The sequence below is a fragment of the Andrena cerasifolii genome, chromosome 4, assembly GCF_050908995.1.
Source record: "Andrena cerasifolii isolate SP2316 chromosome 4, iyAndCera1_principal, whole genome shotgun sequence".
Lineage (NCBI taxonomy): Eukaryota > Metazoa > Arthropoda > Insecta > Hymenoptera > Andrenidae > Andrena > Andrena cerasifolii.
The window spans coordinates 11606646-11627705 of record NC_135121.1 but is presented as its reverse complement, the minus strand read 5'-3'; the positions used below and the strand labels follow the sequence as shown (position 1 = coordinate 11627705).

General features: G+C 49.3%; 1 protein-coding gene across 4 annotated transcripts in view; it reads left to right on the top strand.

Moving 5' to 3' along the window:
- The window catches only part of LOC143367812 (uncharacterized), a 176502-nt gene that overhangs the window by 113032 nt on the left and 42410 nt on the right, over positions 1-21060 (top strand). For all 4 annotated transcript variants that reach the window (XM_076809990.1, XM_076809989.1, XM_076809993.1 and 1 more), the window contains exons 3-4: positions 9928-10118; positions 11792-11981. In XM_076809990.1, coding sequence (XP_076666105.1) covers positions 9928-10118; positions 11792-11981 — 381 coding nt within the window. The remainder of the gene's footprint in view (positions 1-9927; positions 10119-11791; positions 11982-21060) is intronic.

Below are 21060 nucleotides of genomic sequence, written 5' to 3'. Positions count from 1 at the left end.
AACGTCCACAATTACGAGGCTACGCGAGCAACCAGGACTCACGTTTATCAGACATCGAATGCCCTGCTCGGCTTCCTCAGCGCAAATTTCCTTCCGTTTCTTTCGCCTCGGCCCCGCTGTCCCTTTCGCTCGTGGCTTCCTTCCCTGGGCGGAGAGCATCCATCGAACCTGCAACGAGAGATACGTTTCACTGTGTGCACGAGCCGTGGGTTACTTGAAACTCGAACGGGGGACCCTTCGATCTTGGACAATCTGGCACCGTTTAAGCGGTGCTGCTCGCGTTTTATGGGTCTCCAAAGCTATCTTTACTCGTCAGACCTGCTATTGTGCGCAGTATGGTGGCTGCTTTTTCTTCTTATTCTTCTTCTGATTTTTCTTCTACTTTTTCTTCTTCTTCTTCTGATTCTTCTCCTTCTTCTTCTACTTTTTCTGCTTCTTCGTCTTCTTCTATTTTTTCTTCTTTTTCTATTTCTTCTTCTTCTCCTACTTTTTCTTCTGCTTCTACTTTCTCTTCTTCTGTTTTTTCTTCTTCTGATTTTTCTTCTTCTATTTTTTCTTCTTCTTCTGATTTTTCTCCTTCTTCTTCTACTTTTTCTTCTTCTTCGTCTTCTTCTATTTTTTCTTCTTTTTCTATTTCTTCTTCTTCTCCTACTTTTTCTTCTGCTTCTACTTTCTCTTCTTCTGTTTTTTCTTCTTCTGATTTTTCTTCTTCTACTTTTTCTTCTTCTACTTTTTCTTCTTCTATTTTTTCTGCTTCTTCTTCTTCTTCTACTTTTTCTTCTTCTTCGATGCTGATGAGAAACGAAATTTCTGCAGTACGTTCTTCCTGCATTCCGAAGAATCCTTCTTTTACCATTTCTAATACAACGTGGATCCCAAGACACATTCCAAGCCTCGAACGAAACGCCGCTTGACATCTTGGCGAATTTGCATAACGCCGCCAGCACGATGACACCTCATTGCACAGGACCCCGCCACAGCGGTCCGGCTGCTTAACTTCCTGAGTGCTCCGTCGGTTTCCGGACGTGCCTCTGAGCCGGAAGACAAGGACACGCGAGAATGGTTCCAGTTGCCTCTCGCGGAACGTTGAAACCGTTTACTCGCTTTCTCATTATTTTCAACAACTCTACCTGCGTATGCGACTGTATCGCTCCGTCTACCTTAGCGAAGTTTACCAGAGGACTGTAGCCTTCATCTGTGCGAGCGCACGTCTGCTTAATTCGTCTAGGAAACTTGTACCCTTTCGCGGGCCCTTCGCGTTCACCCAAGTTTCACTTACATCAGCAGTGTATTAACGAAAGCAAAGCGTTCCCCGCGATACGTGGCCGGTTTCGCCCAGTCCGCACGCCCGTCCCTTAAGTTCCAGCGAAGACTCGCGGCAGGATGTTCGAAGGGAGGGTACGAAGCTCCTTGCGCGGTAATGCACAGCTTCTCTCGCAGTCGAGATGGCGGCTGCACAGGCGGCGGGGAATTCCGTGACCTGGTTGCAAAGGGTTATTACATCGGCGCTGCGAAGGTACGTCGGGCTTCCGTAAAAAGTAAATATCGAACGCGCGGAAAAGTGCGCGCCTAAGGAACGAGCTGAAAGCTAGCTGGCTACGATGAAACGGGGAGGATGTCGTAATGCGCATCAAACGAGAAACGTATTCCCTGTATAAAGGGAACAGTAGTGCTGTCGTTCCGAGCTGATTTCAGAGCAAAAAGGGCAGGGCATTGAAGACGTAAAAACTGTTCGCTGCAGTGGAAATCTGCTGCTGCTCCCACTGTTGGCCTTTCGATCACGTCCTTCGAGCAATTACCATTCACAGCGGCGCGCCGATGCGCAACGACGATCGTACACGTGTCTGGAGCGCGTCGAACCGCGTCACGACGAGGCGGATTACCGCAAGATTGTTCATGAATATTTAGAGACTGGCGAGGCGCGGATAAAGGGCCCTGCCCCGCCACGAGCCTCGAAATATCGGCGGGACGCGACAGGCCTCGCGATCAGGCCGAGCGATTTACGCGCGCCATTTAACGGCCGCCGAAATTCGCGGAGCCGGTCGTCAATCGGGGATTTACGATAATAACCGCGATCAAATTCGAGAACGATCCAGGCTGCGTTTGTCACTCGATCGTTTTACAGCCCGTTACTCGAACCGCTGCTTCCACCGATGGATCCCACCGCTCCGGCGTTAATATTTTTATTATTCGAGATCGCGCCGAGCTGGCTTGTCAATCCCAGCCGATCGATAAGCGATCGTACCTTTTCGTTCTTTATCGTCACCTAGACCTCCGCCCGGGATCATCGAATCGCGGTAAAACGGTGGCGAATCGCTGCTCCCTCTTTCTCGCGGCGCTTGTTAATTCCGCGCATCGGGACGATAGTCGTAAAACGATACGACCGCTCGGCGAAACCTACGCTCGACTTTCCAGCGATTTTAAACGAAGGTATTAACGGGAAACGCGCAACACTACTGGCCACTCTTTTTCGGCTTGCGAGGAAATCGTCGAATGGAAGCTGAATAGTTTCCTTGAAATTTATCCTCGGAGCTTCGCAGGCAGAAACGGTACTTTATTCGCGAGAAATCGAAGGGAACAGCGGCCCGGCCCCTCAGACGTAATTGAAATCGTCTTATTGTCGCGCTCGTTAACGCTAATTCCGGGCTCTCTATCCGCGAGCAAGGAGTTCTCGCTTAATCAAATGGCCCTGTAATAATCTGAGCACCGATCTCTCTTTAATTGCTCCCGTCATCCTCTCTCATTCCTGCCAATCTCCAGTGGCTTTGTTCTCCGCTCCCTCGTAAAAGGCAGGAAAAATGGCCGTCGTTATTTCGCTGATTTTTCATCCACTCGGTGGGGGGTAAGTTTGCTAATTACGGGGGAAGGGATGCGCGGAGAATCTGTCTGCGTGGCTCTCGGATAATTGGCGCGTTCACGGTCGAGTGATCGAGGAAATTGGTAGAAGAGGCTGGTATAATAAAACTCGTATCGGGTGCTTAGTTCAGGGACAGAAGGCGACGATTTCAACCGAGGCGATGCGTCTTCCCTTAAAAAATGATTTCAACGACTTTGCCCCAATTTCTGATGGGAAAATAGATTCGCGTCCCGTTTTAAGCGATATTTACGAGCGCGTGCTCAGCTGCTCCGAAATTATGTGGGCCAGCGAATAGCTCGTGAATCCCGGAATTCACGGGTAGCAGAGTTACGGGGGAGGGTAAACGACGCTTCCAGTTACACGTATGCGCGTAACGCGATTGTTATGAGCGCGATAAAATATACGGGGCAACCAGCCCCCGTCATTTTTCGTCTCATTTCCCTGGCATCATCCGCGCAATTTTTCCCGGCGAGCTTTAACTCCTCGGACTCCCGTTGGTATTTATCAAACCGCGGGAATGAATTCGGTCTCGTCGGAATCGGGACCAGAAATATTCCTCCTTGGAGACATTTTTCACGGAGGAATGCCTGCTATTTCAGTCCTCCTGGGATCTTTTCTTTCGCTCGGAATTCCGCGCAATTTTATTCCAGCCGGCGATGAGAAATTAGGGGGCACTCGATCCTCGTATTTCTGGCTCGCGAGCCCGCCGTGGACGTTCCCGCCGAGAGGAGAATATCGAGACGCGGGGCGAGCGCGAGCACCGTTTCGCGTCAGAGCGAGTCGATTGTTCCTCGCGAGACGGAAGGCCGTGCTTTTCGAGCTTGCGCCAGCCGTCTGACCGGGCACAGACGTGGGCGGGCCTGTATCGCGGCCCATTTGTTCCCGCGACGTTGAAAAATGCCGTTTCTTTTGGCTGGCCCAGCTCACCGGCCGGGTCAATGCCTGAGCGGTACATAAACGCACGGGTCTCTGAATCGCGCGAACGTGCACACAACACCTGTGCGCTCGCGGCGCTTGACGAATGGGGGCGGGATTCGCCCGCGAACGCGATGAAACTCGCGAAAGAATACCTGTGCTGGGGGGAATGTCTCGCGACACTTGGTGACAGAGATATTTCGAGCACTGTGAATCAGAAAGAAAATATTCTCCTGAAAAGGTGCCAGTGAAAAAGGGAAATTTAGCCTCCATTGAAATTTTTGCAAAGTACATGTTTCAGCTTAGAAACTCGTGAACGTAATCCAGTACCTATGGGTTATCTTGCGAGATTGATCCTGAAAATAATGATGATAATAAAATGTAATTAAAACGGAGGACGCGCGAAAAACAGGAGGTAATCTCTATCTTGAAGAGATTGAACTATACCGGTCCGGTGAAGATTACTCAAGATCCCACTGTTAAACAACGAGCTTATCTTAACTATTTAAAACTACTTAGAAATAAAGACTCTAATTGATAGTGGTGTAACCAATAAAGTTGTTAAATACGTTAATGGCATCCCGAAAATAATAGAGGTTAGCTTATCTACGAAGCAACATAACTAAATGAGTACCCTTTGGTATTCTACCAGAATGTTCGTGGTCTTAGACCTGAGCTTAGTGAATTAAGGGGCTCAGTGTTAATGTCATCCTGAAAATATGATATAATTATGCTGGTTGAAACGCGGCGTTGTGACAGTATTTCCAACTCTGAATTAGGTTGAAACGACTTTCATGTTTATAGACAGGATTCCTATCCTATTCCTGTGAGGACAATAGTTTATGTAAAAGAGGTGGTGGTGTTATTATAGCTGTGCTCATCTTCAGCCGTCAAATGGATGTGTCTGTATCGTGTGTTGAGCAACTTTTCGTTAAAATCAGCGTGAAATTCAAATCCAGTATCATAGGTGCTGTGTATTTACCTCCGTCTTACTTCTATTTACGAGGTTCGTGGCATGACGGTTGAAGAAATTCTTTCTTATTCAGTTATTATAGTTGTATAAATCGAATGTCTGACCAAGCTAACAGTGTCCATCGGAATACTGATTTATTTGGGGAATCCATTGCATCTTTAAGATGCTCTCTTGAAGGTATTCTATAACTTATCCTATAATTTGTCATTCTTTGTTCATTTTTAAATTTCTGTAAAATAAAATAAAAAATAAAAATAAAAATTCTCGCGCACGCGCGAAATCAGCACCAAGCGCGAGCGACGCGAGGGTTACGTGACACGACCTCGCGATTCACAGCGTTCTCGTAAAAACATGGGACTCCATAAAGCTTAGAGGGAAGTTCAAGCGACGTCCCTCCGTCCTAGCGGTGTTCCACGCAAATTCTGCGTAACTCGGCTTTGACGACGAAGATAGTCGACACCCGGTCGCATAAATCGAGAGTAATACGACGTGACAGTAAATCGGGCGGCGTTACGAAAAATTACTCTCACCCTTGCCGGGGGTTAGACGACCCCATGCTCTGCGCCTCGTCGAAAGGGCAGCTAACGTCGGGGATAATAAACGGGTGAAATATCGGGGCAGTTTTCGTATCGTATCGATCCTGGCCACTCGTATTTTCGCCGAGTGGTGTTATCGAGACTACTTTCAACTTATTCATCCTCTTGCTGCGGAGCGCGCGTCAACTCGAAGCCAGGGAAACGTCCATCAAAGATGATGAGGTGCCTTGATGTTATCGTCCAGAGAATTACTTCTTGTGTCTCGTTAACGTGATTGATGTAACGCGGAAGCGAAGGAAGTATTCGAGAGGGCGAGATTGAGTCGTTTGGGAATAAGATAACCGTGTCGCTTAATGCACGGGAACTCGACGAGCCTGAACTGTGCAGCTACTCTCCGCAGTGAACGGTTAACAGCAGACGTCTCGAAATTGCGCCCCTTAATTTTTCATTTCCGCGGACCCCGCCTCCGGGACAAATAATGGTTGCGTTACGTGTCGGTGATTCTGTCGGTTGACGCCGCTGCGAAAATTGAATTACGACGCTAATTGTAATTTCACCCGGCGAATCCGTCGAACAAGCGGCGCGGAACGACCGTGCAGTCACGAACGAAATAAAGATTGCTCTCCGTAATTAACATCCATTTCGACGATCAATGGGGCCAGATAGTTGCTGTTTAATCGTCCCGTGCAATTTAATATTCCGCCCGTTCAGAGGGTTGGTCCAGGGTAAAAACTGCTAGCAATCTGAAGCGCCAACGGAGCCACCGTAATTGACCGATTTTCCTGAACCGAGCGCCTCGTGCTCGAATCAACGATACATTATTACAGGGCGCATGGTAATTAAGCACTTTCTGCGAGCAGATCTGCCGGTAAAACAAAAGGGCCCGGGGGCCATGGAGGCTAGACGGAGAACAAAGGCTGGTGGCCGCACAATGGCGGACAAAATTATTGCAGGGGCGGTGAATCGGGTATCAAAATCAGCCAACAAAGATGAGGCTCGCAGGTCGAGCCCAAACGGGGGGCTGGGAATCGATGGTCGAGCGCGACAAGGGTGCGACCAGGACGCGGCCCCGAGGAATCCCTCGCGCGTTAAAGTTCCATCACTGCCGGAAGTTAATTTAATCCCGATCCAATTAAACCGGATATAACGGTAAGCCTGTTGGTGGGTGCAGTTGGGCGCGTCGGCAGTTAACGTGCCGACGCTGGCCGTGGCAGTTAACCACTGCGTAAATTGGAAATTGGCCTCGCGTCCAATAAATATCGGATTAGCCAATAAATCGGACGGAAAACGGCGACGGGCGCGTTATACCAGGCGGAACAACGAGGGAGGTGCACGCGGGGAATTCGCGTCGATGTACGTTTCCGTCGGATCGCGTTCCACCGCGAGCAACCTATCGCGCGCTGTTTAACAAATATCAAGAACACGAGCTCGCGACAGATTCTTGTTAAAGAACGCGTGTTTGCGACTGTCTAGTAGTACGATCGCGGATTACGCAGACGGGCGAGTCAGCTGACTCTAAGGTGGAATACGCTCGGAGTTCCGCAAGGTTCCCCGAGAGTCGGGAGCTTTGAGTTGAATAGTTCGTAAGCTCGCGTTTCCTTTACACGAGTCAGTGGAAATTGCTCGAAGACTCGCTACGGAGATAATTGAACGCCCCATCACCGACACTCCACGCTCTGCGGCATCCCCTGCATCATAGTTGGCGCGCGACTGGAACACCGTAATGACGTATTTGGCCCGGAGTTACCCTCGGCGTGTAACGCGTTACAGGGTACACCGTTGACAAGCACGAAGACGCACGATTCCCGTAATCCCCCGAGGGAAACCCTTTGTCCGCGCACGCTAAGACGACGCGTGTCTCTATCGAGCACGCGGAAGCTCTTTGTCGTCTGCAGCAGAAATTACCTCGAATTAATGCCGTCGACTTTCCCGAACGCACCCCCCCCCCACCCCTGCGCTTTCCCGTCTGCGAGCGTCGTCGAGCTTCCGCGCGAGTCGCGCCAGTTTTCCCAGCCATTGTCCCGAGTCTCGGGTATTGTCTGCCGCTGGCATTCGTCCTCTTCGTTGGCTCGCGTTATAAACATATTCCGAAAGGGACGCAGCCGTTCGAGGAGCCTCGAAGGTTTTTTACGTAGGCGCTGCAACAATACGCGACGAAGGGGGGAAGTATTCGTGACGTCGAAGTGGATGGGACGTTATTAAGGGCAGCGAGTTCATCGGTTAATGAAATTCATGGACGAGGAAGAACTGGCCCTCTGGTAAATGCACTGTCAAAGGAAATCAATTCGGAAGGAAATATCTGCAGGACATCGAGGTCAGGGATAAGCACTCTGAGATACTGGAAGAATTCGAGTGGCGCTGTGATGCTGCGATGTCAAGTACCTGCTCGTTAAATTAGCATCGGATTAGGCTGACATGCGACGTACAAAAGCTACTTACAAGTCGACCGAGCCGGGGGCTCAAGGAAGGCTCCACTTGGATCGTCATTAAAGACGCTTGTTAAACGAGAACTGTGGAAAGGTTACGGTTCGTCGCGCATTCAATTAAAACAGTCTTTATTTTAATACAGCCAACCTGAATGGGAAGATTCGTTATTTTTGTAATTGCGCGGAGCGTCGGCCCGAAACTTTCAACGGTCATCCGCAGTTTTCTCGGGGTGCACAACAGTCGCGTGCCATCTCTTCGTGACCAGGTCGGAAAAGTAGTCCACGATCGAACGAGAGTGGAGACAAAACAGTTAATCCGCGCTGTCGAGGCAGCGTGCTCCAGTTAGACGAAGGAACACATTCATTCCACGCTGATTCGATAACTCGCCCCTTTTTGCAGCCCCCTCTCTTTCTCTCTCTCTGTCTCTCCTGGAGACGTGCATGCACGCTTTTTCTCGGTCCAGGTCCGTCGAAATCAACCTGCTTTCTCTCCGTTTTTATTCGATCCCGCCTCCCATTCCCTCGGTTTGTGTTTCCTGGCGTTTCATTATTTGATCCATCCCGCAGCTTTTTGCGCAGGGCGCCTCGAAGAAACTGGCGAAACGATGACGGCGGGACTTTGCCGACAGAATACACTCCGGGGAGGATAACATGGATGCAGTTCGAAGCTTGTGTATTCGACGATCTTCTTCATACCGATTCCCCGCTTCTTGCATGACGTCCTCTTCCTTCGCCGTTGGGAATACCTTCCTTTTGAGCGCGGAGTGTGTCTTATTAAGTTAGTAACCGGAGGAAACGAGTCTACCTTTCGTGCGTGAACGTAAACTAAATGAATTGTGAAAGAGCATCCTGGTCTTCCGTCTTCCGTCTTTTTCCTCGTCGCTCTTCGCTTTGACCTATCAGATCGATACTGTCGTTTGCTATCAAGGGGTCCAAACTTTAATTACTCGGAGAGCGAACGTAGAGTTTGATTGACCCGTATGAAAACACTCGATGAGACTCGAATGGGTAAACAGAATCGACATTTCGTTCGTCGAGAGATTTCTCTAACAATCGCAGTATCTAGCCAATAAATCTATTCGAAATCTGCACGAGAGCGTGACGAAAGGTGTGAAATAAAGTGCGGGAATAAAGATCGAGGGTAGTCGATAGTCCCCTGGCAGTTGCGAATTCGATTCACCTTCGCGGCGACTAATTTCGACAAGTCGATCCCGTCGCACTTCTCGCCCTGATATCGGGCGCGGTCCAGCTCGGCGAGAACGATAAAGAGCATGGAAACGAGCGCGACGAAAACGATGAGGGAGGGCAAAATCGACGGGGGAGGAAAGTGTGTTACCTCGTGTCCGTGGCGCAGGGAAGAGAATTGGTCGCGAGGTAAAAGCTCCTGAAAAGAGTGAAACGGGAGGCACTCCACTCGCCAAGCTTTCCCTGCTTCTGATCGACTTATTTTCAGTCACGTAGGCGCCGAGAAGCGGTACGATTGAAAGGCGGCCACTATCGCTGACCGTAAGCTCTTTCTTACTCGCGATCGGCGACGTGACCGCGCCAGGTCTCGATAGATCGCGCGAACAAAACCGCGGAGGTAAAGAACGAGACCAGGGAAACGTAGTCCAGCGGCCATGGCAGAGATTATCCTCGATTTACTCCCGCCTAACGAATTCGTTTTCCAGTAGAACTGCCGCGAACGTGACCCGTAGAGTATTTACGAGGCGGTGGGGCTTTTCAGCGTCTCGCTGGATTTTAAGGGGGCAACTCGAAGGGTTCCGGTGGAATGCGAGGACGTACGTAAAAGTCAGTCGAGTGAAGACAGCGACTCGGGCTGTGAGTGACTCGGCAGTTGATCATCGACTGTCTTCGATCAGCGGTGATGGCTCGAGTGTTGGGAGAAGCATGCTCCGAGCCACCGATCATTAGTCTTCCGTTACCCACAGTGGTGCTTCGTAGCCTCTAAGTACCCCAATATTTCCAATAACGACCGACGATGATCACCGTCTTATCACTGTTAACACGAAGCCAGGCTTCTTGGAATAAATGAAGCTCCATCGGCGTTTATTTGTCGATGACTTTCCGCGGGCCTGGTATTCGAGCTGCAAGAGCCAGACGATAGAAAAGCATGATATACCGTGGGCGTATTGAAACGACAGCGGCATCCCAGGGCAAAAAGAGAGTGGAGCTGTTGGAGGGGCCGACTAAAGCCGCTTTTCTCTTCTTTTGTTTCAGGAATTGGAGAGGAGTTATACCCTGTCGACCCCGGGGGGTAGCAGCCCCGTTTGTTGCCCGCCCTGCAGCCCTCCGCCCGCACCGGCCGCATACATATCGAGCGCACGTGCGTCCTCGCGGAGACTCGGCGCTGGAAGTGGAATCGGAGGACCGCCATCCCCGGAACGGGATCCCCTGGGAAGACTCTTAAGGTCAGTTCGATCTTCCATCCACCGAGACGCTATCGCCTAACCTCTTGCTACCTGGCGAAACGTGAAATGCGTTGGCTTCTTCCACGATTTAGTCCTCGAGTCGGTCGAAGAATCCTAAGAGCGGCTCCTCGTCGGGGATAGAAGAAACCGTGCTTCGTCATTGCTCTTTAAAACTGCGACCTTCTCCACCTGCGCGTAATTAATTGTGAGTCACAAATGATGGCGAAATATTGAGACTGTCGACGTTCCCACTTTCCTGCTCCCACCCTCGAAATAACCGCCCAGAGTAAACATACTCGTAAACCGAGAATTAGTTGTCATTAAACGGAAATATTTGCCGAGGTAGCAGATGCAGGGTGGATCCATAAAATCGGTGTTTGGTCCTTTGAAGGCAATCGCCTGAAAGCCGTAAAGCCCTCGGAAGCAGTTCCTATCCTCGTCCGACCCTCTCCACGCTCGATCGCCTCTGTTCGCGCCAGCTCCGCTCAAGATCATCAATCTTGGCGCGGTAAACGTGCGCAACGAATGCATCATTCAACGCGAAGCTGCCACTTAGCGTGACTACGGTTTCGTCGCTTGGGAAATTAACCAGTCACTCGATAAGCGAGCCACTTCGGGGCAAGTGCTCGCCGCGGCGCGGCGCGTCGGGCTGTAACTCCGATTAATTGGAATTTTAGAAGCGCGTTTTGCAAAAGTTTCGTCGCGACGATCGAAAGGGACGCTTTAAAAAGTGTTGCGGGAGGGGGTTTTAGGTGTTCGTCAGGAGTCGCGATTTAATGCAGCCGTGATTGAGGGAAAAAATTGAGAACATTGCAGCAAGAGGGGTGTAACTCTGTTTTTAACAGTTTTTTTAATTATGACGCGTAATATACGTACACGAAAATTCGACGTCGTTTGGGGCACGTTTGATAACAAATGAGCGATTTATTGCAAATTTTCAACCTGCACCCATAACGCCGGGAACCCACCGGGAAGCTAAATTAAGCTCTGCTATGCGATGCTATGTTTTAACGTAGCTTTTGGTGGAAACGGTTCCATAAGAATGTATTGAAGCTAATTTTTTTAAAACGTAGCATGGCATAGCATAGCAAGTCATAGCATAGCTTAGCTTCCCGGTGAATTCCCGGCTTAACTGTTCTATGCAATATTTGTGTTCGGGGCAGCTCGAGATTTGAAAAATTCGCCAAAAATAGAAATAAAAACTTATCAACTCAGTAACTACTACTTATTATGTAAAAACATATATTTTTCAGTTAGTGTTCTCTAGTAATGTTAAGTCAAAGCAATAATTTTATAAGCAGTATTTTCCAATTTACTCGAATTTGGTAAAGATGGAGCTGCACCCCTCTTGCTGCAAGGTCCTCAATTGGCGGTGGTTTTGAAGAATAACTGTGTTGCGAAATGACTTGACTGCGGAACGAGGAAGGCGACGCTGCCTCCGGATAATTGGACTGTGACGAATTACATTTAAAAATAGACGAATGTTCGATGTATTTGGGAAAATTGAAGGAACCAATCGACGCCCCCCGCTAGCAAATCGCGACCGCTTAAGACGCGGCTCTAAGCTTAGAGCGTTCCATTAGCGCGAAGCGTACATAATTAAGTAAATTCGTCGGTAGGGATTCCGTGTGGTCGCCGTAGCCGCGGTTAAACTCGGAACTTGCTGCTTGCAGATTCCTGAAGACCTTCTACAGGGAGCTCGGCACCCGTGATCCACCCCATTTGCCAGCATGGGCGTCGCCTCTTCCGCTTGGCACCCTTTGTCCGGCGCACTTTCAGCCGCACCTGCAGCTGCTCCACAAAGGCGAGCAGGAACACAGGCTCGAGAACATCAAGCCCGACCAGATCTTCGCCCCCGTCAGGGTGAGTGCCATAAATCATCCCGCGGAAACTACTTCGTCTCTCTCGCGGCGTGCCACTCGTTGACGTCGCTCGTAAAACTTCCGCGGCCACCAGTATTCGCGACTGCCGCCGCAACGGGCGTCCCGAGCGAGTGCAAACGAACGTAGGCCAGGGGTGGAATCCTCTGGGAGGAAATTTCTGATAAGAATCCTGGTCTACCGTCGGAATTCCCCGCCATAACGCGCGGAACTCCAGTTCTCAACTCTTCTCCCCTCAACTCTTCTTTTTTCCTTCGGCAAGGGTTCCTTTTTCCCTCGTTACATCCCCGAGGCTTACCGATCTCGCGAACGCGCTCCAACGCCAAGAAAATAGTCCGTAGATCCGAAATTGAGATTTAAATCCATGTTGCACGCCAGACGGAAAGTTTTCGGTGGCCAGTCGCGTCAGGTTTGTCCCTTATCAATTGTACCAACAGAAGCGGATCGTTCGCCGGCTGCGGATTTGCATGATATCGACTACGTAATTGCTAGAGTCGGTCTCCCCCCGGGGACAGCCGGCGTTGCGACGACGATTTTCCCCCGCCGAGCGCCGAAAACTTGCCTCGCGCGGAAACTTCGCGACGTCGCGTGAAAGCCAAGTTCCTTCCTCGCCGTCTTCCCTCTCTGTCAAAGTTCGATGCCAGTGAGTTTCTTCGGCAACTCGTCGCGAACCGCAATCGCGCTGCTCTTCTTTCTCCGCCACTCCACTGGGGAAGTATTGCTTCTCGGCGGTCGGAGCGCCAGCTATTGGAGCTTAAATCAGAGAAGAATGCGAAATTAAGAACGCCTCGCGGGATTAAGGGACGGTCAAAGCGGTGGAAAAAGCGCGGAAGATAAGGGGAAATGCCGAAGACTCGCCGCTACCGAACCATAAACGAAACGCATTACCTTAATGGTGCACTTTCGCCAAGTAGACGGGAGGATGCAGGAAAGTTGGCAGCTGGAGAACCAAGGATCGACTGGAGAACCAAGGAAAGAGGCGAAGGAGAAACAGAGAAGAGCGGATTGGCCCGTGTCGCGTGCAATATTTCACCGTGCCTTTCGGCGTGGTCGCAGTAAATTCGTTTCTGCCTTTGTTTTGACTCCAAGCAGATTTTCGGCGCAGACCGCGCGCAAAAAGCGAGCAGCAAAGAAGATGAGCAAAGAGAAGTAAAACAAGTGAAACCGTTCGAAAAAGAGGATAAAACGGGGAACGAGATTTTTTCCTGGATGCTCATGGAGCCACTAGGAATCCGCTCGAAACCGCTGTTCCGTCTGTCGACGTTTGCCCGCCACGAAAGATAAGTTCTCTACGGCTGGAGCCGGCAAATCACGTAGGAGGCTTCGATACGCTCCGCTTTCTGATCAAGGGAATTCTTTAGCAATCGGAGAGAGAGGTTTTCGGGCACAAGCCGCCTCCTAAACGGAATTCGCAAGTTGGATATCCGATGAAACGTCCTGTTCCATTCCACCAGCCCTAGCCGTCGGGAAGACCGAGGGACTCCGATGGAACATAAACTTCGTGTTTAAACTCGCCCAGAAATTCGGATATTGTATAGCATACGCGACACGTAGAAGACAATTTTTTACTCTCCAATTCCTGCCACGTAGAAACGTTCTTCCTGGAAAGCGCAGACTGCGGAGAACCAGGTGCGCGAGGATTTCCAAAGAGGGGAATGCAAATTTCCCGGGAAAATCGTAGGAACCTTTAACGATCCGAGAACAAACATCCCCGACCTGAATCTCTCGCCGCAATTAAGGACCGCCGCGGCGAGAGGGGGAGCGGCGAAAAATCACGGTGCCAAGTGAAAAGAGAAGGAGCGAGTTCCCGCGACGAGCATCGAGGGCCGAAGACGGCGGTCTTCAAACCGTTCCCAATGTCGCTCCCGATAATATCTTCGACTGTAGTGTCGCCGCAGGAGCGTAACTCTCTCGGTTCTCGAATAAAGAAGGTTTTAATCGCGGAGATGCGACCGACGATCAAGAACCAAGCGCGGGCCGCTTCTCTGGCTCGCGTAACGAGGCATTGTTCTGTCGCGGCTCGATAAGGTGGCCGACTTCGCTTCGTTAACGTTTCTCGAAAGGCTTTTTAACCGTGCCACCCGACGAGAAGCACAGCGACGCTGATAACTCCTGGCGAAATGCGCGACGAGCGGCCGGCTGTCTTGCCTTTGTGTACCGAAGGGCACTCAAAAATCGAGCTCTCATTGAACGGGCCTCGCTTAATTGCTTCGGTATTCCTCCTTGCGTGTTATCCGACCACGAGCGTCCATTTCAATGTCCCCTCGATGGGAGACACTGAATTCATGTCGTGTGTTTGGCAGCTGGCATTCAAGGGCGCGAAGACAAGGGGAGTAGAGTGGCGCCGCTGGGGAGCATTAAATAATAATAATAATGAAACGTCTTTATTACTCCATTTACAATAGAAATATAAATGACGGAATAGGCGAGGCTCAGCGTGGCTGATATTAGGTCTGACTTGAGATAGAATAGAAGAGAAAAAGACGAGGAAGACGAAAGGAATGAGAGGGGAGGATGAGTGTAGAATTGACCTAACGTGTATGAGGATGGTTGAGTAGGAAACTTTTGGTGGCACGTTTGAAAGGAGGTAAAGTGGGAAGTGAACAGATAACATCAGGTAGGAGATTACCCCATAAACAAGTTAAAAAAAGTAAAAAAATTACGCCAAGTACACGAAATAAGTTTCAGGTTAGGTTGGAATAGCCGTGCGACGAGTAAATGATAACGATAGCGACAGTCGGCATATACAGGCTGTCTTTCATGTACTTGGCGTCGAGACGCTACCGCGTCTCTAGATAGATCATTATAGAAATGAGCTGTCAACGTAGGAAAAGAGCCGGAGTATTTAGCAGTAGGTATGGAAGTTAGGAACGGAGAGACGGTGTTCACTTCTCGTATGGTTGAAATTGGAAGAATGGAGTTCAGCGATACGAGGGATTAGGCCACGGAGGTAGGGAGGTGTTTGGGTAGAGAGGAGTTTGTGAACTAGACAACACAGATGCAGGCTCCAATCTATTAAATGATTACTGTTGAGGTATAGCATGTATTTCGAAGTTGTGCAAATCGCTTAAAGTTAGCCCTGACGTTATCGCCGCGGGTGAAGACGCGAGTGTTACTCGCGGTATCGAGTAGCCCAGAAAGCTGCCAATTTACTGACATACATGAAACCCACATCAACCGTCGAAGCTGTCGAGGTTCATTTCGGTTTCCCTGAGCTCCGCCAGTCGCTAAACACCTCAGCCTCCCTCCACTAATGCCAGCGGTATCTACTACCAGCCACGCAAACCAAAGATTTATCGAAGCCACGATAAATCGGTTCCCGGAGTCTCCTTATCCTCCTAGCACACGTGCTTCCCTGAAACCCGAAAGATCTCGCGCTCCATTCGTTCCGATTTCTCGCCGCGAGATACGTACCACGTATATGTGCGACTGCAGGAAAAGACGTCCCTCGATATCTGCAGCCTACAATGCTTCTACTCACTTAACCTTAGCCTCTGCGACAGCCTTTGGCGACGGGGAGATGAGTTGTCGCGATGCAGTCATGAATAATGTCCAAGTTTATTGTCGAGCACTAACGCAGATGGAATGTAGATGGGATTGGAGTCACTGACGAAGCTGTTGGAGGACGTAGGAGGCATGAGAGCGCGGAAAAAGTAGAATGCACGTTTTGTTCCGGTGGATTCGTGTCTTTGAAGGGGAAGTCTCCATTCACGGTCAGACGCGCGGCAGGAGGAAAGACAATCTATGCGACAAGATCGATGGATTTGCCGAGGACGACAGGAACTGGTGGCTGGCGAGGGAGGTGTCTGGCCCAGATACATCGTGCCGCGCGAAAATTACTCCTCTCTATCCCTCTGTTATTTCGCTGCATCCAGCGTCGAGCAGGTCGATAACACCACCGCGTAACGGAGCCACGAAACGCAGACAATGCGCCACGTCGTCCGGAAACGTGCACGTCGAAAAATGAGCCTCGTAACCGTGTCATCCGTGGCTGGGGCCCCTGTACAAGGGTGAGACGAGGCACACATAGACGCGCGGAGGTCGAGAATGCGATAGGCGTCGCCCTATGCGAACGAATTCGCGTCACAGAACCGACGAACGTGTCGAGGGGGAGCAGAATCGAAATAGCGCTTTTTAAGTCTCCTACGCGTCGCGAGAGCCCTTCTCAACAGAATGAATGGCACGCAAGTTTGATTGTGGGTCAGAGGGATCTCTTCCTTGATCTCCCTTGCTGATCGAATTAATTCTTCAAGTAGGGGAGACCGGGGCTAGTTGACTAATTTTTAACATTTCTAATTTTTATAAATAAATCACTGGTATTTTGTTGACTTGTTGCACACCAGAAGTTTGCAAATTTCATTAGGTATACAGGCTTATTTTTAAAATTGTTTTAATTGAGTCTAGGTCGTAGTTTTTATTATATTTAGAGTAGTGAGACGAATAAGTCAACAAACTTACTGTGAGGTTAGTTGACAAATATGATGGGGTTACTTGACTTGACATTTACTTTTCAGTTTTAACCCTTTGCCTGTGAAAGGCGTATATATACGCTGTTCTCTCTTTCACACTGTTATTTTTTTTAAGTATCGTGGTGTTAGATACTGTAATTATTTTCTACTTGTTCGTTATGGTCTATTTGGAAGGCCTGAGAGTTTGAAGGTAGGATAGTGTGTAAAACTGGTAGGGGTGAGTTTGGAGGGATTCGTGGTGGGGAAAATGAATTTCAGCAGCTAAACTCTTTGTCTTGACTGCATTTTGAGGATAAAAAGTGCAATTTCTAGTGGTATTCCTATGCTTGGTCAAGTAATCCCGTGTTAAGGGTCGTACGTACAAAACCTCCACGCACCGGATAAAATAAAATACCCTAAATTATAGTCAATGTATCACGTTTTCATAAAAACGTCAAGCAATACTTAGTGGACAAATATTCATAAATAGTCGAAACAGAAATAACTTCCCGCCGACCTTTTTAAATTTTTCATTCTCACTGATAGAACCCGCAAGTTTTTGTCACGGTGCCACATTAAATGGCAAGCTGGTCATTCATATGCTTCAATATCGAATAGCAGCATAATTTATAACATAATACAACAATTAAAGGGGAATTAGTCAACTAGCCCCGGTCTCCCCTACTAGCTACTAAATTTTTAACAGCGCTAGAATTGGAGAGTTGGAATTCGGGTGATTGAAAGCATGTATCAGTAACGCGGAAAGTGGAAGGTCGCGGGATGGAGATATCTTGGAAATTTCATACCTCGAGATTTCAGCCTTTCATCTAAATAGATTCGAGAGACAAAGGACAGGTTTGAAGTCAGCTTCTTGGGGCAGCCTCGGCCACTCTTTTCACGGGTCACTAATTCAACGAGCAAGCGACGAAAGAATTATCGAGCAACTCCGAGTAGAATGTTGGAAGCAGCGTGGAGCGTAGTCGCGGGAGGAGGTATCGCTCGCGCAGTAATGAGCGTTCTTCTGTGTATCGCGCGGAAACGTCGCCCCCCGAAGAACGATAGCGTTTTTCCGGATCACCGGCGTTACAGGCGTCGACTTTCGCCCCTCGAATATTATTTCCATTCTCTGAGCGACGAATGCGCCGCGCGCGAATGCTTCCCCCTCGATCTGGCCAACTGGAAGCGATTTCTTTGTCTTGGGGCACTCGTCGGGGCTCGTACATACGAGCATCAACTCCTCGGACACGCTCGTCCACCGAAACGCAGACATTGTTCCTTTCGCCTTTCACCTGTTGTCTCGGCGCTCGCGGAGTCCGGGCCATTATGGCCGTTTAGAGGCCTATTTACCGTCAGCTAGCTACAACGCGTAGTAAATACGGTACACCGATAGCGGAGGCTCCGTGGGCTGATTTAACAGACTGCCTTCGCCTGTGATAAGATGTTCAGACGTTGCACGACAGTTTGACGCGCCAGTTGTTTCCCGGTGAATGCAGTCGGTCCGATTCACCTTGTTACGGGGCCAATCGGGAATTGCGATCCACCCTTCTCGTTCCGTTGCTAATTACACTTTACTCCGCGATATTCCATGATCTGGAATGCACAAACCTGAGCCCTTCTATGAACAAGATTGCCTTGTTCTAAATGGGGTAACTCGGCTCGTTTGCCTTTCTCGATGAGTTAAGACACTGTGCTCTTGTATAATATTTTCCGTTATGGAGGAGAAGCATCCGGTATCAGGAAAGCAGTGGCGCACCCAAAGGGGGGCCAAGGGGCTGACACCCCAAAGAAGGGGCTTTGTAAGAAGAAAGGAAAACTGGATTTTATTCTTTAAACAAATTTTTATAATCTCCTACTTAATACATTTTGTCGAAATTGTATTAAAAATATTTTTATCCCTTCAACTCGACCCCTCCACCAAGATTAAATCCTGAAATTCCGCCCCTGTAAGTTCTCGTTTTTGAAGAAGATATTATATTCCATTTACTTGGTAAACAAGCAGTTCTTGAATGTAAATGAGGGATTTAATAGAAGACTATGAACGGTCCTCGCTGTGTTCCTCGTAAACAAAAGACGCCCAGAGGAAACGGGGCTCTCTTGAATCGACGTCTCGCTCGCCCCCGTTCGTCCGTTCATTGCGCTAAGTTCCTACGAGAATTTGAAAGAAAATGGGGTAGCTCCTTCTCGCGATCCCCGAGCAGGGAACGGCTTTTGTATCGAGTTTTTTTACGACGTATTTAGTCGCAAGAAACGGGGCCGTTTTCACGAAATATTCCTCAGCCACGCGCACCCCCCTGGATAGGGATTGAGCGCGACCGGCAGAGGCTGGGACGAAGCGCGGTCAAAACTCCTCGCGAGCAATGAAAGGGATCGATAGATGGATCCGTGTGCGCGCGTACATGTGCCGTGCAAGCGTCGATGGAGCTTATCCTGTAACGAGCTTACGATCCTTCGCAGGTATCGTCGTCGATGTTGCTGGCTCCGTGGATTTATCCGCGACACCGGGGAGAAGGAAAACAGCTTGCAGCAATTCGCTGTTCGCACCAAGAATACGCGACGCCGTTTTCCAGAGCGAGACACTTGCCGGCGATTTATGGAAGTGGAAGTCGTTTGATGTTTCGCGACACGTTTATTCCCGTTCCTTCTCCCTTTTCGCTCCTCGCTCCTTCGAGGAACGTGGGTCGTATATGAAAGCGCAGCTACGCGGCGTTAATGACAGTGCGCGTACCTATCTCTGCGCCCGCTATCGACAGCGAGGCAACAGGGTTACTCGATCCAGTGTAATAGAAACTGGTATGGTTTTCACCGAAACAGAAGCTGGCGCGATGGATACCATTCTACCGCGATTTGGCAGAGCAGGGTTGAGGCAGGCTTGATAAATAACACGTATGAGGTTTCAGATTACAGTGTTCGCTAATGAAGTTGGAATTTCGACTGTAAATTTTTTTTTAAAAATTAAAACATATGATTTCGGCGCACAGTTTCCGTCAATTAAAAGAATAAAAGCTAATTTGCAAATATAAGAAGTATCATCTTTCGAAGTTAGGGTCAATGTTTAGACCTTTATCGAGGAAAGTTTGAATAACTAAGTACTGCGTATGCTTATATGCAACATGCTTGATAGAAGCGTGCGACGTACGAGTCGGTTGAACAATGACTGAGGCAAACAGTACACAGAAAGCAAGAACAATCACGTGGCCAACATCATGTCACGGTTGGAACCGTTAAATATTATGAAATAAATCAAAAGTGCGGAAATCCGAACACCTCGCAACACCACTGCCAATGTACCAAATTTAATAGTTAATGTGGTAAATAATCCGCCACTCAAAGTGTTCTCTGTTTCGATGGCAAGAATTAATACAGCATGTGGTTAAGATATTCCAGAGTTCCTGAACACCTGGGGGGGATTTAAATATCACGCTACGGGAGAACTGAGATCATAGAGACCCCGCGACGAAGGGACTTTGATTGATCAATCTGCCCAAATAGTGGAACGCAGAATGTTTCAAATTATAGGGTAGACTTACTGAATTTGGGCGGGAGATCAGAGTATCTGATCGTGCACTGAAAACCATAGAGTATACTCGAGGAGGCTCATTGACGTGGAGCAGCGGACGTAAGATCCACCGACACAAGAAGGGCACCTAAGTAATAATACACCAAAGAATCACATGGTCTACCCTAGTGGAGACAGAATACAGGACCACGTCATAGACCGCGAGAGGTCTAGGATCGCAGGACGCAGAGGTAATGGATCATAACAGAACCAAAGTCCCGCTGCGAAGCAACCACGCAACGGAGCATGGAAGACCTTCACAATAGAGGGCTTACCCTGATAACGTGTACGATAATAAAAGCTGGGGACATGCAACGTAATAGAGAACTGTTGCGCGAATGCTATGTGATATCAACTCTGTATCAGACCCTTACACCGGTTCAATTCATTCACTACCCATTCATCAACAGAGACCAACTGCAGGCTCGCACATTTTTGCGCGCACGAGCCAGCAATCTGGCGTCTTAGCATCACGTACGACCAACATAGGTAACGACCTCGTCGACCATGATGGATGGCCGCGCGGTATCAGTAAACAATCAGGACGGTCATGGTCGATAATCGTAAAATGTTGCAAGACGGACATCCCATCGATGCACGCGACTCACCCCGATAATCTGCCCCATAAGCAAGTCACATTCACTCGACGTCCACGTAACATCTCTTCCTAGGATCGATCGACTTGGTCGTTAAATCGCCGCGAAACATTTGCGCTCGTTTTCTTCCTCGAAATTCATTCAAGCTGACCGCGCGTCAGCAAACGAAGCATCACTCGAGGGAACAGCCTCCCTTAGCGCTGGCTACATCCGTTCCCAGAGCGAAAGGGGCTCCGAGCGCCCCTCCAGCATCGAATCTTTCTGGCTGTCCCTTTATTTTCCGCTACGCGAGCCGGCGAGCCCGAAAATCGCCCGCGTGGCAATTAAAAGTTGCGAAGTCTCGTTAGCCAAGTTCGAAGCGGTGTTCTCGCGCAGACGTCGGTGGATCCTGGTGGAAAAAGGAGCAGCAGAAGACCTGGTATTGTTCCTGCGTTAATTGCTACGCGTTACCACGCGTTTCGA